At 56.3% G+C, this 14,980-nt stretch overlaps 2 protein-coding genes across 2 annotated transcripts in view; one reads left to right on the top strand and one right to left on the bottom strand.

Moving 5' to 3' along the window:
* The window catches only part of DDX31 (DEAD-box helicase 31), a 44,841-nt gene extending 41,339 nt beyond the window's left edge, over positions 1-3,502 (top strand). Inside the window, exon 20 of the mRNA XM_066201014.1 lies at positions 1,213-3,502. Coding sequence (XP_066057111.1) covers positions 1,213-1,366 — 154 coding nt within the window. The 3' untranslated portion in view covers positions 1,367-3,502. The remainder of the gene's footprint in view (positions 1-1,212) is intronic.
* Positions 3,503-7,476: 3,974 nt separating this feature from the next.
* BARHL1 (BarH like homeobox 1) lies at positions 7,477-13,189 on the bottom strand. The gene is made up of 3 exons (XM_066201430.1): positions 12,739-13,189; positions 9,323-9,545; positions 7,477-7,771 (listed from the first exon to the last, which is right to left on the bottom strand). Exons 1-3 carry the CDS (start codon positions 13,187-13,189, stop codon positions 7,477-7,479), a joined length of 969 nt encoding a protein of 322 aa, XP_066057527.1.
* Between the last annotated feature and the right edge of the window lie 1,791 nt (positions 13,190-14,980).

Below are 14,980 nucleotides of genomic sequence, written 5' to 3'. Positions count from 1 at the left end.
AATTCTTCCTTCTCTTCAATTCCCAGCATGGGTTTGGACACCTGAAGGGACTTTGAGGCAGTGCTGTGCCACCTTTAGGACTGCTGAGTCCCCGTGTTGTCACCAAAGCTCACTGGTGTGGCTGTGGGGCTGCTGTTCAGTTCCCTCACGTTCAGAGGGACAGACAGGTTTCTGTTTTTCTGGACACACTTGAGATGTGTTACAGATCCTTACTAGAATTTGCTCAGAGAGGAGCACCTGGAGGTGTTCAAGGCCAGGCTGGAAGGGGCTCAGGTTGGACCTGGTCTAGGGAAAGGAATGAGATGATGTTTCGGATCCCTTCCAACCCAAACCAGTCTGTGACTGTGTGGTGATAAGGAGAACAGTGGGGCATGCCAACACCAGTAGCTGTGGACGCCCTGTTGTGCCCAGGACCATGGGAATGAGGTAGGGAATGACTGGTCCTGCACCCAAGAGATTGTATTTTAAATATCTGAGGGTGATATTTGCCCAAGGTTACAGAGCGGGACAGTGGCAGAACGCGTGGTGGGAAAATGCTGAGTGGGTTTTTATATTTATAGCTGGCAGTTTAGGGCTGCAGGGACATCCATGTTGGAGTTTGGTGGCCTGGCAAAATGCAGCTACCCTTGCAAAAGCCAGTCTCTGGAGAGGGAGGCTGTGAGGTGCATGTGATGGCTGCAGGACACTGCAAGAAAAGAAAATCTGTTGGATCTGTTGGGTTTAGACTCATGACACTCTAATATTTTTCCTCTGGTTTGTTCGGGAGGGGGTTGTGTTTTCAAGCTCTCGATTTAAGCTCCGTTTATAAAGTGTTTCCATTGTTCAATGTCATCGGGCTGTTAGGTTTATTATTATTATTATTATTATTATTATTATTATTATTATTATTATTTCCAAACTGCTGTGTCACCTCATTCATCAGCCTTCAGGCACACAAGCTTCCCTCCTTCTCCCCGCCACCCCTGCAAGAGCATTTGTACAGAACAAAGGCTTGCTTTGAAAAACGCCGTGATATTTTGCCACCTTTGTGAAAACCTGTCACAACAATACCTAATTCTGCATGAGGCAGAATTTCAAATCAAGCCTCAAGGAAAGGGAGCTGCTCCTTCTCTAATGTGCAATTGTCAGTGGCATTGCAGGAACCCACCCAGCAGGAGAAGGGGTTCTTAATTCTTTAATTCCTTAATTCCTCTGCTCTTCCCCCCTGCCCAGGTCTGAGCTGCTCAAGAAGACCCAGGGCAAGCACCGCCTTGCTGAGCTCCTGTGCTCTGAATATTCCAGTGGGATGGACACTGCTGGAGCCAAGGTCAAGAAGAAGAAGAAGAAAAAGCAGAGAAAAGCTGGCAACCAGCAGATTCCAACATAAGCCAGGCCCTTCCAGTCATTGGCTGTAAAAGCTGCATGAGTGCCTCAGCCGGGGGTCAGGGTGACCTGCCAAATCAACTGAGGAGTGTTTCAATTTATCAGGCAAATGTGGGAGGGATCCTGGGGATCTTGGCCTCCTCCCCTTCATTCCATAGGTGCAATTGGAATGGAATCTGGGTGTGTCCTGTTGTACTGCTGCAGTTAAATGTGGCCTCCTGAAGATGTGCCGTGTTCCCAAGATGGATTTTTAGCAAGAAAAATAATAAAACAAAAAAGGGTTGTATACGATTTTCAGAGAAACATGATGTGTGTGCAACATAAAAGTGACACAAGTTTGGACAGGCAGGAGGTGCTTTTCTCTTTAAGGAACACTCTACAGTCCCTTCACTTGCTGTTTCCAGCCAGGTAAACATGGCAGGGGAGATGTCCCAGGAGCACCATGGAGAGGGGAATCTGCCACTCTAAAGGGCGTGTCTCTGGTAATGAAGCCACATTGCTGCCACCTCCTCTCCTGTGGTCTGTGCACTGAGCAAGGTGTGTCCCTGGTCACTGTTAGTCAGAATTGCCACCTGCACTGATGCCAGTGGCAGGATTGTGGAGAACTCTTTGGTGTGATGATACATGGTCCCTTTGGGGCAGAGCTCATGGGCACAGAATTCTGTCAGAGCTCCTGAGCTCGGGGACAAACATTGTCTCTGTGGGAAGGAGCCACAGTGGAATCCAGCAATCTCCAAACTTCTCCTTGCCTGCAGCGTGTTGTCATGGCTGATTATGTGACAGAGGGAGCAGGAGATGTCTCACTTCTCTGAACATGAAAGCCTTTGCAGGCTCCTGCAAACCTTTGCCAGTAGTGACCCAGCCTTTTGGGGTTCTCTGCCATGCCTGGGTCTGTTTTGAGCTCGTGGATTTCACTTCTTGCTTTTCCCATTTGCCATCCATCTTTGTTCCCATCAGAGAATTGGGACACTGGGAAAAGGGATGCAGGATGGCCCCCAGTGTGCTGAGACTTGTTCATCGTGGTGTGTGAAATGAAACCCAAAGTGCCCCCAAAGCCTGCAGATTTCCCAACTCCCCCAGCTCCTGCAGGTGAGCACCCACCCAGCTGTCCCTCTCCATGTTCCTCCCTCTGTTTCTTCCAGCCCCTCCTAGAACACAAGGCACAGGTGAGCAGAGCACAAACCCAGCCAAAACACGACTTTCTGCTCCCTGTACGTGTCTTCCTCGAGAAAAGGGATGAGGAAGAGCAGCCCACCCATGACCTGAGCCGGGCATGTTTAATGCAGGAGCAGAAAGTGCTCAAATAGTGGCAATTTCAGATGTCAGAAGGAAGAAAAGTACTGAAAAAGGAGTATAAGCAGATGAAAATGAAGCCTTGTAAATGCAGAATTGAGGGCACCTACTTTGGGCTGTAGTGAGTCATACAAAGGATTGTAGGAGAGCAGCAATCAGCCCCAAAGTGTTTAATTTCTGAAGTGAAGGTAACTTTGAAACCAGAATTTTTATTTCCTCCCAGGCAATTATCAGAGGCTCTGATTTCACTGCAATACTTTTTTAAACGCTTCTGAAAGACGATAAAAAGGCTCCAGTATCAAATTAACCATGATTTTGCAGAGAGAATGGAGTTAGAAACATTTATTAGATTAAAATAAAATAACAACAAAGCCCACCTGATTTTGTTATGAGGACTATTTGGAAGAGAAATCAGGTTTAAGGCAAATGTCAACTTAAACAGAAAAGAAACCCCTGAGGATGAAAATGACTCAGAATGATGCAGAGAGTGCAAGTTTGGGAATGGAGGGAAAATACATGACCTTCTCCTGGCTGACTGTCACGTAGGAATTAATAAGGACTATTGGCAAATTCATAATAGTGGGAAAAAAGGCCAACATCACATGGGTGAGAGACATCAGGAGATCTCACTGCTGCCTGTATGAACTGGGCATGAAGCAGTACAAATGGTTATGATGAATAAAGTGATTTTTAAAAAAAAGATAAGATAGGGCTGGATTGCTTGTGTGATTAGGGAGAGGAGGAAATGATTAAATAAGGAAGTGTGAAAAGTAAAGCACATGCATCTGAAGTTAAGCCAAGTTTTCTCCTAATAAACTTGAAGGCTGATGAGTAAAATGTGTTTGAATTGTGGCTGGGTGGGCAGGAGTCAAATTCTGCCCTTCCTTACGCTTGGGCAGCTCCAGATTGGCTCTGAGCTGGCTTCACCCTTGTGCACCACTCAATTCAGGAAGAACCTTGAGAGAGTTGGGGTTGATTTTACTCAAATCACCCTTTCATTCAGGCAGGGCAGGGTGTGGTGCTTGGAGCTGTGAGCTGCTGTAGAGTTCCATCATTTCCACCACCTGCAAATCTCCACCACCTGCAGCAGGACCAAGGTGTTGGGTGTGCAGAGTTCCCAAATCCTCTGAGCACCCAAACCCCAGAGGAGCAGCTGGGGGTGACAGTGGATTCTCGTGGCGTGGAGCAGGCGGGTGTTGCCCTGAACTGCTCCTGAATTTGTCCCCTCTTGCTCTGAGGTAGGTGGTGTGTGCTGGCAGGGTGGGAGCTGCCTGCACAGCTGGCAGGGGAGGGGAGCTGGGTTTGGCAGTGTCGGTGGAACTGCAGCTTTGGTTTTGGCTTTGGTCACGTTACCTTGTCTGGATTGTGATGGAGGGCAAGGGCCCCACTGCCCTGCAGCCTGAGGTCTCTGAGTTTGGTCTGGAAATAGTGACACTGTTTTATTTTCTACAAAGCTGCTTGTGAGTCACACCAGGGCTTAGCTGGGTTTGCCTTCCCTGCTCTCACACCCTGAGATTGCAGGAGATGCTCTTGTGTTTTCTCAGCTCTCTTCTTGCTCTGTGTCCTTTACCTCTAGTAGGAGCTCACATCCTCCTCTCCTCTGCAACTGGAGCATCTTGAGTTTCCCCTGCAAGGCTTTGGATTAGGAAAAAGCGAGGAGGTCACCTTGGGGCAAGGGTCACAGCTAAGCACCAGGGGCTGGGTCAGACACAGGACACTGGTCCCTGACTGCTGAGAACACCAGAACTAAGCAGGGTAGAAAGCAAGAGAACCTCCCTGTTTACAGCACCTTGTTTTCCCCATAAACCTGGGGAGAGGGGGAAATCAACAGTGTTCTGGGCTTTCCACTCTGACAGAGTTTTGTTTGGTGCTTGGATGAAGCCATGGAATATCTTGGCCAGAAACAATTCCGCTGATTGCAGTGACTTTGTGTGTGCTGGCACGTCCAGCAGAGCAGCTCCTGCTGTGTCTGTTCTGAGGGTGCTGGTCCTGGTTAAAGCTGTGCCAAGAGGGGAGGAAGGTGGCCCTTGAGCTTCCCCTTGAAGGGACTTGAGAGCCAGGACTGTGTCTGGTCCTGGCAAACCCTCTGCACTCTCTGGATCCAGAGCCTGGAGCTGACAGGACCCAACCAGCAGCAGCAGCTTCTGTTGGACTTTGTACCCTGGAGAAATCCATGGAGCAGAACTGGTGCAATACTCCAAAGGTTTCCCTGCTGGGACTGGTGCTTCTGAACTGTCCCATTTTTTTGCTTCATATAATTTCAACCCAGCCCAACCTGTCCTACCCCTGGGGCCTTGCCAGGGTTGTGCCTGCCTGCCAGCATCCTCTGGAAACATTTCCAGCCTGCTCAGGGGCTGCTGTAGGTGCAGGGCCAGTGCTGGTGGGTTCTGCTGTGGGACACCAGCACGCAGCTGTGTCCCTGCACACAGGCTGGAGGTGAGGTTGGTCCCTGAGCAGGTTTTGAGGCTGCTGAGATCCTCCCACACACGATGCTGTTCGTGTGGCAAGTGCGGTGCTCTCTGCTTAGAGCCTGTGGTGTCTTCCCTAAACTGTTTTATCTTGAAGCTTGACTCTGCTGTGAGATCTCCCTGGCAGCAACAGTTCCATCCCTCCATCCTTCACATCCCCTCTGCTCTTTCCTTGCCGCCACGCCCGGCACAGCCATTCCCCCTCCCCGGGGCACAGCTTTCCTCGGGGCTCTGTAGTCTCGTAGCCCTGGCACTGTGTTATGGTGCTGGCTCAGACCCGCTGGTACAGGGGAGTTTCCAGCTCCTTCCAGATGTGAAATGGCAAATTTAAATATTGCAATTACAAACGTGTAACGAAGCCTTGTACTTCATTAGTGTAAGAGGAGGAATATGCTACGGCTACAAGGACAATTAAATATTAGAGAATGCCTTTTATTCACGTTCCTGCTGTGTAAATGGGAGGAAGGTTGCTGTATGCTCCTTGCCTTTGCGCTCACAAAATGAAAAGCACACCCACTGCAAGTTGTCCTTTGATAGATTTTTAATATGATTTTAAAGAGTTTTGTTTGGCCTCATTCTTATTCAATGAGATTAATTTAAAGCACTTATCCCCTGGGTTTAAGTCAATCCATGTAGGATTTGGGACGGGGGTTGTTGCCCAGGGAGGGGGTTGTTTGCAGGCCTCTCTGAAAGACTCCTTTCCCACTTCATTAACCCCGAGCTGGGAGCGACCCCCCCCTTCCTCCTCCTCCTCCTCCTCCTCGCCCAGCCGAGGCCCGGGGATTTACCAAACTCCCCCATTCACATGCAAAGAACCAGCCCCATCCACAAAGGCCGGGGGCTCTCGGCCCCAGGCGTGGCTGCGCATTTGGCCGAGCCGACAATCGCCCTCCCCGCGGGGCTCGGCCCAAAGCTCCCGGGACGGAGCCGGCCCCGGGGCACCGGGCTGGGACCCGGCCCGAGGAGCCGGGGAGGGCGATCCGGAGGGCCGGTGGGTGTCGGGGGGGTTCCGCAGACAGCCGGGCCCGCCGGGGGGAGCGGCCGGGGCCGGGGGGACCCGCAGCCCATCTGTCGGCTCCCCGAGCCGGCGAGCGCTGCCCGGCTGTCCCGGGCACCAGCTGCCGGCCCCGCTGGCCGCGGCCAGATGAGCGACACTTTTAAAGGGTGGAAACAATCCATTTTCCAAAGCGATCATTTAAAGCACTTAGGCAATTATACACTTAAGATTAGCGTTATTAATTCACCGGAGTCGCGGCTATCACCGCGCCGGGCTGCCCCGGTTTCCCCCCGCGCTCTCGCCGGCGGCCCCGCGGCCGGTCCCGCATACCGGCACTGGAGCCGGGCCCCGGGGGGACACCGAGCCCCGGGGGGACACCGAGCCCCGAGGGACACCGAGGGACACCCCGGGGAGCCGGGGGTTCCGTGCGATGGGAGCTGGGAAATCTCCCCTTTGCTTTTCCCCTTCCCTCGGCGGCGGCCGTTCCGCCAGAGCAAACAAGCGGGAGGGGAAGAAGGGGCCGGCGGAGAGCGAGACCCGTTTGTTTGTAAAGAAGTTTTATTTCCACATTTAAAAAAGGGGGGAGCGGGAGCGGCCGCGGCGCCCCGAGCCCCCCCCGCGCCCCCCGCCCGGCCGGGCCGGCCCCGGGATACAGACTGACAAGAATCACTTACACAAATACGCCCTCAGGGTTCACAAATAAATAATTCATATACATTTTGCACCGTATTTACATTCCACCGCGCTTTTTTTCTTTTTTCCTTTTTTTTTTTTTTTTTTTAAGATTTTTTTTTAGGTTTTTGGTTTTTTTGGGGTTTTTTTATTATTTTTTTATTTTATTTTTAGTTTAAGTTAGGGACGTCCCAAAGTCTCGCTGGGGCCATCGGCCCGGGCCACCCCACGGTCCTTCCCGGCGGCGAGACCGCTGCCCCGGGTTTGGGGAGCCGGAGAAAACGGGGAGGGGTCTCCCCGAGGTGTGGTTCGGCTCCCCTGACTGTTCCTGGGGAGGGGGCGGAGAGGCGAAGCCCCCCCGGAGCTTCCAGCCCCTCCCGTGCTCCCGGCGCCGTCCCACGCCGAGGTGGGGACACGAGGGGGTGAAGGTGGCGAGTGCCCCGCGGCTTGAGGGGCAGCTCTGCCGGCTCCGTCCTGCCAAGCCTGTCCTCGATTCTTGCATTCTTTATATATTATTTTTTTTAAAAAAAGGAGGGGGTGGTCTCATTTATAATTTTATATATATATATGTATATATATATATTTGGGGATGAGTGGGAGTCTGTCTCTTGCTCTCGGCCCCAGAGGTGTGGGGTGGCCCCCCGGCCCGGTGGGTGCCGGTGGGGCTGCCCGGGCGGCCGGGGCTCACCGGGGCTGCGCGGCCCGGGGCAGGACGCCGGGCAGCGGGGGCAGGGGCGGCGGGGGCTCGCTGCCGCCCTGCAGTCCGTGGATGAGGATGCGGGGCACCAAGGGTCTCTGTAGGGCGGGGGGCGGCGCGCTGGGTCCGCGGTACAGGTAGAGGGCGGCGCCGGGGTCCAGGTTGGAGACCAAACTCTGCGGGTAGAAGTAGGGCGAGGGGAACATCCTCTGGAGGGCTGAGTAGTTGCCAGCCTCAGCCAGCAGCTCCAGGCCCACCGCCGTCTGCCTTTTCCACTTGGTCCTGGGGGGGCAAGTCGAGAGAAGGGGTCAAGGAGGGGAGGGATGATCCCGAAGCCGCTCCCGGGCTGTTTATACCCTTTGCATTCCCCCTTTGCCCGGGCTCTGCTCTCTGGCTGGATCCCAGGGCCGCTCTCCCCTGTACGGCAGGGATGGGATGGGACGGGATGTGATGGGATTTAATGAGATGGGATGGGACGGGATGCAGACCCCATTAATGGGGGGAAGGAGCTTATCTCCCTGGCTTTCCCGCCGCGGCAGCCCCGGCCTCAGCGCCCACGGAGCTTTCCCGGAGGCACCGGAGCCACAGCCCGGCTGGGATCCAATGGCGGGATGTGAATCCCGGCCATAAAAATCGCCACAAACATTTCAGTCCCTTTCCTGGGGCTGTAAGCCCCAGATTGTCACACGACCCGAGGATGACACGGGGGATCCGTGAGCTGAGAGCGGATGCTGCCACCACCGCGATGCTCCGGCCCGAGGCCGCGGCGGCCCCGCTCCCCCGGCCCGGGGCTCCGGGACCCCCTCCCCGGGCCGGGGCTGCCGGGGCCGGGCCGGGCCGTTCGGGAGGCTGTGGGGGTCCCGCGGGGGGACAGGCGTGGGGCAGGGACCCGGGAAATTCGTTTGCGGCATATATATATATATATATATATTTGTCTCTGTATCTAAATATACATATATGTATGCACATATATTTTAATATGCTATATATCGGCATATATATATATATATATATATATATATATATATATATATATATATATATGTCTGTGTGTCTGTGTGCCGGATCTCATGGACAAGCCCCGGCCCCAGGATCTCGCCGCCAGGGAAGGGGCTGAGAGCACAATTTCGACTCCGGCGTGTCCTTGCAGGAGGGATTTGGGGAGAGGAGATCACACCGTCCCTTAAACTTCCCCAAACCCCCGACGTGAGAGAGAATCTTTGCAGATGGAGAAGTGGGGCTGGAAATGACGCGGAGGGAGGGTAAAACCCTGGAGCGAGGAGGGGACAGGGCGGGGGCTGCAGCCGCGGGTCCCTCGTTTGGTGGCGGTGGCAATGGCCGGGGCTGGCGGTGTCCGGACAAACCCACCGAAGCCACCACGTCCGCCAGCCCTTTTACAGATTTGTCGCTGAAGCGCTAAACCTATTTCCACCAGTAAATTATTCATCATAATAATAATTGTGTAATTACTGTAAAGGGTGTTAATTATTGATGCCCAAAGCAGTAATTGGTATCTATTATTAATGGGCCGATGTGTTATGCTGCTGTGTTTAGCTGGAAGCCCGGTCCTGCCTCCCCTCCTTGCCGGGGCTGGGGGCACGGATTGTCCCCCCACCGCCCCACACCCGCCCTGCCTCGGCATCGCTTTTCTCCCCTTGACTTTGGGGTAAAGGTCCCGGGAGAGGCGGGACGGGGCGGACATGGCCCCTGTCCTGGTGGCAGGAGGGACGGAGCCGTTGTGGGGTCCCTGCCCGGTTTGGGGGTGCGCGGCCGGGGAGGGGGAGCAGGGCGGGATCCCGGCGCCGTGGGCAGGAGGGAGCGGTGCATTTTTACCTTCTGTTCTGGTACCACGTTTTCACTTGCGTGTCGGTGAGGTTGAGGGAGGCGGCCAGTTCCATCCTGTCCTGCACGCTCAGGTATTTTTGCCTCTCGAAGCTGCGCTCCAGCTGGGCCAGCTGGTGGTCGGTGAAGGCGGTGCGGGCTTTGCGCGGCTTTTTCAGCCGCACCGGGGGGCTGTCCCGGGAACTGGAGATCTCTCGGTCCCCTTCTTCTTTCACTGAGCCGACAGGGGGGAAGAGAGGCCAGGTCAGAGCAGGAAGGGAGGTACCCTCGGAAGAGAGGGTGACCCAGCGCGGGGGCTCGGGTCTGAGCGGGGCTCACGGCACATTTGCTCCGCACCCCCGTAAATTTTAACCCCGGGAACTCAGGGGTTCCCCGAGCCGGGCCCGGCTTTTCCCCGTCCCCAAGGCCTGGGATCGGAGCAGGAACGTTGGACTGCGCCGAGAGAATCCCCGACCCGGCCCCGCCGCCCTCCTGCCCAGACCCCCCTGATCCCCCTCACCCCTCATTTCTCACGGGGCCGGACCTTCCTGTGGGCTTATTCCCCCAAACTCAAAAGCTTTCTCGTTGCTTGGCTATTTTTTCTTTCCTTCTTTTTCTATCTATCTTTTCCATCTATTTTTTTTTTTTTTTAACCAAAACAAACCAACCAATAACGAAACCGCGAGCCCCCATTTTTTGGAGGGGAACGCTGCCGTGCTGGTGCTGCCTCTCCCCTCCGCGGAGAAGCCTCTGTCCTCCCGGGGATGCTGCCGGGGCACGCACCAAACCTCCCTTCTCCAGGGCGCACAACGAAATACTGGGGAAAGCACTTTCCCAAACCCCTGCCCGGGCTGTTATTTATCTTTTTAAAAAGCCCGAATGAGAGGGGTTGGTGGCGGTTCGTTAGCGCGGTCGGTACGTAGGCGCCGCCGGAGCGATGAGGGAATTTACGCCCCAAAATGTTGGAAGGTGACGGAAAAATTACGGAGCAGAACCAAAAATAAAAGGGGAAAAATAAATTCCTGCTCGTGCTCGCCTTCTCTACCCTCCTGGAGGAGATTATGGAGCAAATAGGCACAATTTATACAAATCGGCGGCGTTTGGGTTTGGTTTGTGGGGCTTTTTTTTTTACAGGGGTTTATGTTAAATTTGCTGGTGGCGGGGGTGAGTAGGGACAAGGCTGGAGCCGAACGCGAGCTGATTTCTCTCTGTAGGAAGACAATAATCCGGTTAATTGAGCCACCGGGGAGTGAAACCCTTCAACCAGAAACGCCGGCTCTGGCCGAGCAGGCAGAACGAGCCGGGGACGATCCTTGGGCGGAGAGATCCGGTCCCGGTTCCCGGGAAAGCGGCGGCCCCGACCCGCCGGAACCGGGCAGGGGTTCGGCCCCGCTCTCTCCCGGGAACGGCCCGAAAGTTTGGATGGACTTTTCCGCGGAGTAAAGCGGGTCTGGCCTCCCTCATCCCGAGGAGGAAAATCCGCCTCCCAGCCCCTGAGCTGATCCTCGGCTCCTAAAAAGTTCCTGCTCGCCAAAGGGCCGCAGGAACGGCGGCGACGGCGTCGCTGCTCGGTCCGGATCGGCCCCTGGCTATTCCTGCCTTAAATGTATATTTTTAATAATATAGAAGAATATATTAAAAATATAGATTATGGGGTTTTTCCGGCACTTTGGCCGCTGGGGGTTAGGCCCAGCTTCGCAGCCCCTTTGCAGAGAAAATCTGGGGCGTTTTGCCCCGGGAAAGGCTATTTCCAAAGCGGCACAAAAAGGATCGCTCTGGGAGCGGGGATCTTCACCCGCTCCTCCACTGATGCGGGGGTTTTACCCCTATTTAAACTGTGGTTTTCTCCCCATTTAAACTGGTTCTTGTTTTGTTGGTTTTTTTTTCCCCCCTCGGCTTAAACAGTCTTTTACCCCCTTCATTTAAGCAGTGGGGGGGTTTTGCCCCTGATTTAAGCGGTGTTTCCCTCGCAATTTAAAGAATTTTTCCCCCATTTAAAAGGCATTTGCAGCCTGGCTGTGGCTGTCCCGCCGCAGGGACAGGAGAGGAGCCGAGGGGCTCCGGGAAACGGCCCCCACCGAAAGGCGAACCCCCGGCGCGGGCTCGGCCGGCTCGGGGGATGCGGAGGACTCGCTTTTCTACTCTCCCCTCGCTTCTTTTGCGTCTCGGCGGTTTGGGGCAAGGGAGTAAAGAGCTGAAGGAATTCGGGCCGGGTGTAGGAGGAGAGAACAAACGGCCAAGGCGGGAATCGCGGCTCTTTCCAGGTTGTTGCCCTGCAAAGCGCTGGGGCCGATGTTTCCTCCCGGGGCACTTCCAGTCCTGGCCCCGACCCCGGGTTCCAGCCTTCGTTTGGAGCGAAAATCGCCCCCGCGATGTCCAGAGCCCGCCGCCGCCTTTGGAGGCTTAATTGGGTGAATATTTTTTTTCCTCCGTGAACCAGATTTCAGCCCAGCGGCTCCGGGCGGGCCCAGGGTACATTTGTAGCCTGGACGGGGCTCAGCCTGTCCCCCTTTTTTCCTGCCAATCCCCCCAGATTCAGCAGCCTTTCAAGATGCCATCGCCTCCCTTTTCTCCGCCCAGCTGGATGGAAACCCCTCTCCTTTCCCTCACAAACAGCCGGCCAACAGTTTTCTCGGGGAAAACTTTTTTTTTTGCAGAGGTGATGAGACTAGGATGGGAGAAGACACCCGGGGTAAACTACTCCGAGGGGCGAGGTCTGAGCCCAAATCCCCCCGTGCTGTTCCTGCGCCTCTCCCTGCCCCGACTGCTGCGGGGGGAGGCGGGGAAGGGGCTGCGGGGGCCCGGGAGGCCAAAGCCCCCGGCCCGGGGCGAGCAGCCACCGCATCCAGTCCCACGCCCCGCCGGTGCCGTGGATGCGGCCCGGGGCTCCGTGTCTGCCCTGCTCTGTTTTGAACGATTTCCAAAATAATAATACAAATAACAACAATCGAATCAAAGCCCGCCGACTGGCTTGTTCGTTTCTCACCGGAGCAGGGGAAATACCTGGAGAATCCGCGATTATTTTATTACGGTTTTGTTTCGGTTTGTTTGGTTTGGTTTTTCTTTTTTCTTTTTTTTTTTTTTTTTTTTTTTTTTTTTTTCCTCTCCGCAGGCAGAAATCCGTCTGTAGATTTACAGACGCGGGTAGAACGGCACAGCCGGATCTTTGCGGCGGAAGGCGGCACCGGAGCATTCCCCGGGCGCGTTTAATGAAGCGCCGATTGCCCCAACCCCTTCCACCGGGCCCCGAACCCCCAAGTTTCCCCAAGTTGGTGTCGACCCTTCGGTCATTTCGGGGGGCACCGATACCGTGACCCGCCCCCGAGCGGGTCCGCAGCGAGATCCCAGAGCAGCGGGAGCCTCCCGGGCCGCCGCGGGCCGTGTGTCCGGGCCGCCCTGCACAGCCCAGCGGTGTGAGCCGCTCTTACCTTTGTACTCCGAGTCCGAAGAGGAGCTGCTGGTGTTTTTTTCCATTTTCTCCCTAAAATCCTCGCCGGGTTTGGTGGGGATCCTGCCCGCCGGCTCCTGCCCGCCGTGAGGTCCATTGGTGCTGGAATAAGGCGCGCAGGCGGCCAGGGGCTTGCAGTCGGCCAGGATGTCTCTGATGAGGAAGGAGGAGGTGACGGTCCGGGACTGCGAGGGAGCCGAGACCTGCCCCGGCTGGAGATGCGCATCCAGGCCCGGCCGCGGCACCGCCGCCTCCAGGCACTCGCGGCCCGGCGAGCGGGGCGAGGGGCACCCGCTGCTGCCCTCCGAGCGGGGGCTCAGCTCCAGCGGGGACCGGCCGTCCCCCACCAGCGGGTCCCCCTTGGGCACGGCCGGGCTGCCGGCTCGGTGGGAGAGGATGGAGTCGATCCCAAAGCCGGTGGAGCCCTCCATGGCCCCCGCGAGGTGCCGGCGCTCACACGGGCATTGGCGGGGAGGGCGCGGCGGAAGCGGGTTGATAACGATAATTAACAATAACAAGAGGGGAAAAACGAAAAGACGAAAGAAAAAAAAATTAATAAAAACAAGGTAAAAAGGAAAAATAAAAAAGAGCAAAGTTCAGTCTGGGATCCGGGCAACAATTGCTGCAAGGCTCTCCGAGGCGCCGCGCGTTAGATCCAGGGCTGCTCCGTCTTCAGCATCGCGCCCAGCTGCACTCACAGACAGACAGGAGAGGGGGGGAGAGGGAGGCAGAGTCAAACTTTGGCCGTGAAGGGGGTGGGGTGAGGGGGGACGGACCCCAACCTCACCCGGGGTCCCGGCCACCCCACCCGTGCCCGGAGCGGCGGCGGCGCGGGGCTGGGGGGCAGCCCGGGGGTTCCCAGCCGGAGGTGGGGAGGCAGCAATCGATAGTGAAGGCTTCGCAGCGCCTTAACCACTTAATGATCCAGAAATCAATGGGGAAGGGCGAGGGGAGGGCGGAGGGGGTGGCCAGTCGCCGGGCCGCCGCGGCGCCCCCCTTCCCCGCCAGCAGCTCGGACAGCGCCGGGGGAGGAAACCGGAGTCACTCCGGAGCCCGCAGCACCTCGGACAGCGCCGGAGTGGCTCCGGAGCCGGCGGTGCCTTCAGCACCTCGGCCAGCGGCGGGAGCGCCGCGCCCTCCCCGGGGGGGGAACGGGGGAATCGGGGAGAAAAGCTGAACTTGGGCCGCTGCGGCTGGGGGACCCCCGCACCCCCCACCCATCCCGTGTGAAGGCGCCCATTGGCCGCCAGGCGTTTTTGGGGGATGTCACTCCCCAACAGGCGACACCTTGGAGCTTGATTAACGGGAATTAATTGTCGCCCGGATCCCCGCGCTTTCCGGGCGGTTTCCGCCCTCTTTTGCTGTCATTATCCCGCTGATGGGGCTCTTAATGGGATGATTAGCCGAGGAGGGCGGGGGGGGGGAGGGGGTGGGTTGGGTGGGGTATCGAGGGGTTACTGCTTTCTGCGCGCCTCCCCCCGCAATTAGCTGATCTGTCGGTCCCTCCCGAGCAGGGAAAGTTTTGCTGGGCGTTAAAATTATAACCAAAAAATTTAAGGGGGGAAAAAAAAAAAACCAAAACAAAACAAGGGAAAGAAAAAGTACCGAAACCCTCCCCAAACCCTCAACACTGAGGAGGCTGCTCTAAGCCCGAGATGAGCCTCGGCGCTGCGAATTTCGTTGCATGCCCTGGAAATCGGCTGTGGCCGAGCAGAGAGGTCCACGGGGCCGCCGGGCAGCCGCGCCCCCCGCCCGGCGCTGCCGGAGCGGCGAGGACCGGGCATCGCTCTGCCCGCTCTGCCAGCGCCCAGCGGCGGTACCTACTGCTGCAACTGGGAAGGGACCGCACTCAGAGCGGGTTTTTTCTGCCCTCAATCGCGTTTTAAATAAAAAACCCCGATGGCCTCAGGCAGGGCTGCCCCGTCCCGCCCGTTTCTGCCGGAGATATCAACTTTCCTCCCTCCCGCCCCGTCGGGGATTTTGCTGTTGTTGGTCTCCCAGGCGGGAGAGAGACAGGCTCACGGAGGACTCCCACCTTCCCTCCCGGCGGTCAGACTGGTTGCTGTCTCCTCGAGGGTTTATTTAGGGGTTTTTCCCGTGGATAGACCCTTCGCCGCGGAGATAGGAAAATGTCCACACACGGGCGCGCGGAGCTGCGTCACTTTAAAGCGATGTCGCCGGTAATTTCTCAAATAGTCGATTTCTTCCGTTCCCCACCTTCC

This window comes from Chamaea fasciata, unplaced genomic scaffold, assembly GCF_029207755.1.
Source record: "Chamaea fasciata isolate MVZ Bird 193981 ecotype frontalis unplaced genomic scaffold, bChaFas1.0.hap1 SCAF_20, whole genome shotgun sequence".
Lineage (NCBI taxonomy): Eukaryota > Metazoa > Chordata > Aves > Passeriformes > Sylviidae > Chamaea > Chamaea fasciata.
This window is presented reverse-complemented; position numbering and strand designations above follow the sequence as displayed.

Bases quoted from the DNA above. Each gene is read 5' to 3' on its own strand.
- BARHL1 (XM_066201430.1), bottom strand. From the start codon at position 13,189: ATGGAGGGCTCCACCGGCTTTGGGATCGACTCCATCCTCTCCCACCGA. The intron at 9,546-12,738 runs GTAAGAGCGGCT...CTGTCGGCTCAG, and splicing joins TTCGGACTCGGAGTACAAAG to TGAAAGAAGAAGGGGACCGA. The intron at 7,772-9,322 runs GTAAAAATGCAC...TTGCCCCCCCAG, and splicing joins ACGTGGTACCAGAACAGAAG to GACCAAGTGGAAAAGGCAGA.